The 2898-nt window shown below is 56.3% G+C and overlaps 1 protein-coding gene across 1 annotated transcript; it reads left to right on the forward strand.

Annotated features, from left to right (window-relative positions):
- Positions 1-845: 845 nt before the first annotated feature.
- On the forward strand, positions 846-2084 carry LOC103896518 (C-C motif chemokine 4 homolog). The gene is made up of 3 exons (XM_009276378.2): positions 846-918; positions 1199-1313; positions 1915-2084. Exons 1-3 carry the CDS (start codon positions 846-848, stop codon positions 2012-2014), a joined length of 288 nt encoding a protein of 95 aa, XP_009274653.1. The 3' UTR covers positions 2015-2084.
- The last annotated feature ends 814 nt before the right edge of the window (positions 2085-2898 follow it).

The following is a 2898-nucleotide window of genomic DNA, read 5'->3' on the forward strand; positions in this document are numbered from 1 at the left end:
GCTTAGTTGCCGGCTGGGGTTAAACCACGACATAGTAACATAGTGCTATTTTAGCTGTCACTGGTATTTGTGAAACTGCAACGTAGCAACAGAAACAGTTTCCTAATGACTCGCTGCAAGTGATGGTCAAGAACAGGAGAGGAGCCCAGAGCTGGGGTGGCACCGCACTCTACCCTCTGCTCTGCACACTTACATACATGATGGCCTTCTGGGTCCCATGGAGAAAGCCCCCGTCTCCTTGGGGCAGTGCTGCAAGCGGGGCAGGGCACGGCTGCCGTGTGCCTCGCCGACCCGCTGGGCGGGCAGCCGGGGAGGGCTGCCTGACTCACGGACTTTCCCTGCTCCAGCCGCTGTGGGAGAAGTGAATTGTCCCCAGTTTGTCTGTGATGCAGATATTCTAGGAAACACGAGCGCGTGCCAGCCACGGTCATTCTCCATCCATTGCCAGCATGTGACTTCTAGGCAAGAGGTCCATCTAGTAATCTTCTGAATTGTTACTTCTAGGTTCTCTACAGAGTCCTTTGGTCAGGGGAAAGGAAAAGAGAGGTCATATCCTGTTCTTCATCATTTCATGATATCATATCATTACATACTATGCCACATCAGGGCACTACTCTCATCGGGGGTCCGGGCACTTCCCTCCGCAGGTCTGCGCGGCACCCTTGACACAGCACTTTTTCCATTGTGTCATGTCGTGTGGCAATGTTTCCGGCATGTTTCCGTCCTCGCTCACTCTTTCCCTCTATAAAGCGGGCTGAACCCAGGGATCCTACATCAGGCACAGCAAGGGGCTCTCTGCAGCAGTCTAGCCTGACTCCTACAATTTGTCTCCACCCAACAGAAGCATGAAGACCTCCACAGCTGCCCTTGCTGTACTTTTCGTGGCTGTCCTCTGCTACCAGGTCTCCTCTTCTCCAAGTGAGTCCAAGCTCTCCTCTCCGAGGAGCTCTCTCCTCTTTCTTTCTGCTGTATAAGGTTTAGTAATGCTTGGCAGCTCTCCCTTCCGAGCATCTGCTGTGGGAAAGGAGAGGCATGTCTTGCTGCTCTTTGGCTTCCTGAGGGAAGGATGGCTGTGGTGGGAGCCCACGGTGGGAGCAGCACCTCCTCCAGCGGGGACCTTCTGGTCTTCTGACCCTGCTTCTCCCCACTGGTGATTTTCCTGGTCTGGTTTAATCAGAAAACTTAACTTCTCTTCCAGCTTCTGTCAACTTTTCTGGTCCCTGCTGCGTCAAATACAGCACCAAAGCGTTTCCCTCGAGCCGCGTGATGATGTATGAGCACACAGGCAGCCACTGCTTCCAGCCAGCCGTGATGTGAGTAGATCTCTGCCCAAATCCTGGGGGGCCCTGCAGCACCAGGAAACCCCGCATTTCACCCCATCCTGGCAAGGGAAAACACCAGGCTGGGCTCTCCTGTTTTAGGAGAACAGCCTGGAAATATCTCAGAGGCCAATCCCACATCCCAGGCAGCCAGTTTCTGGACCTCCCTATTAGATTTGAGCCAAAAGAGCTTCTGATGGTCACCCCCCTCATCCTCAGAGAGCGGGACCCAGGCCAGACGATGTCCCAGCTGGAGTAGGCACGCTGGGGGCAAAGTGGCTTAAGCGGCAGAGAGCAAGACACCTGTAATGACATTAAGCCAACCCCCCACCCCATTCTGGAGCTGTTCTGCAGCTATAGAGGTGTCTGGTTTGGTGGGGTTCACCAGTGGCAAGAAGCGAGTGGTTCTCCTCTCCTCTCCTCTCCTCTCCTCTCCTCTCCTCTCCTCTCCTCTCCTCTCCTCTCCTCTCCTCTCCTCTCCTCTCCTCTCCTCTCCTCTCCTCTCCTCTCCTCTCCTCTCCTCTCCTCTCCTCTCCTCTCCTCTCCTCTCCTCTCCTCTCCTCTCCTCTCCCTTTAACTGGATTTCTTTCTGCAGATTTACCACGGTCGTAGGCAGGATGGTCTGTGGCAAACCCGATGATAAGTGGGTCCAGGACATCGTGAATCACCAAAAGGACAAGGCAGGCCGTGGATGAGCAATACCCTGCTCCCTCCAAGCATCACCTCTGTGAGGACCTTCTCTCATGGGCACCTCCAAGACACGTCCCTTTTTCTTATTGCCTGTGAATTTGGCAGACTATTTAATACAGCGTTTAGCTCTTTTATGTAAGTTTATGCAAAGGTATTTTTAATTTATTTGGCATTTTCAGTGAAACTTTTCATTCCAATTTGTACTGATTGCGGTGAAGTTATTTTGTGTAATAAAAAGGAGCAAAACCTGCAGCTTTTCCCACTGGCTCTCGGTATGCTTCACGGAGGCTGTGGTGGGCAACGGCGGCTGGGAGGGGGTCCAGGCTGACACTAGATGGGTCTGCAGGGCGGCGGGGCGGCTCCCCGCTGCCCCCCAACCCCTCCGTGCTGCACACCCCCCAGCACGGTGGAGCGGTGCTCATCCTGCCCGCTCCCGGCAGGGCTCTGGGCAGCTGCCTGTGCCTCCTACCTGTGCCTGCCAGGCTGTGCTTGAGCCCTGCCCCGGCCGACACCCAAGCTTGTGGCTCTCTGCGGTGGGTGGGTGTCGCGGGGGATGTTTCCTGGCGTGAGCGGCGGCATGGTAAGGTGCGGAGGTCACCGAGCTCGGCCAGCGCCTTCAGGCAGCTTGTGAGCAGGCAGCGGGCAGGCAACGCCGGGGCTCCCGCTGCAACGAGGGGCTGCTCGGCTCAGCAAACACCAGAGACGACCCCGTCTCCTCTGCCATCCCAGTGCCCGGGGTTATCTACGGGCATGGATTATTTCTGGCGCTTCCTAATTTGTACCGCTCTCCCGGCAGGGTTTTTCTTTCACTTCCACCTGCCGGGGCCGGAGGAAGCCCCCGCCCTTAGGGCTGGGTGCCGCCGTTCGGCGCGCCGCCCCCCCCCTCCCC

The sequence above is a fragment of the Aptenodytes forsteri genome, unplaced genomic scaffold (genome assembly GCF_000699145.1).
Source record: "Aptenodytes forsteri isolate BGI_AS27 unplaced genomic scaffold, ASM69914v1 Scaffold209, whole genome shotgun sequence".
Classification (NCBI taxonomy): Eukaryota; Metazoa; Chordata; class Aves; order Sphenisciformes; family Spheniscidae; genus Aptenodytes; species Aptenodytes forsteri.

What these genes read in the sequence shown, in the direction of transcription:
- LOC103896518 (XM_009276378.2), top strand. Translation starts at nt 846, where the DNA reads ATGAAGACCTCCACAGCTGCCCTTGCTGTACTTTTCGTGGCTGTCCTC. An exon ending in CCAGGTCTCCTCTTCTCCAA is followed by an intron (nt 919 to 1,198) that starts GTGAGTCCAAGC and finishes CTTCTCTTCCAG; the next exon opens with CTTCTGTCAACTTTTCTGGT. An exon ending in TGCTTCCAGCCAGCCGTGAT is followed by an intron (nt 1,314 to 1,914) that starts GTGAGTAGATCT and finishes TTCTTTCTGCAG; the next exon opens with ATTTACCACGGTCGTAGGCA.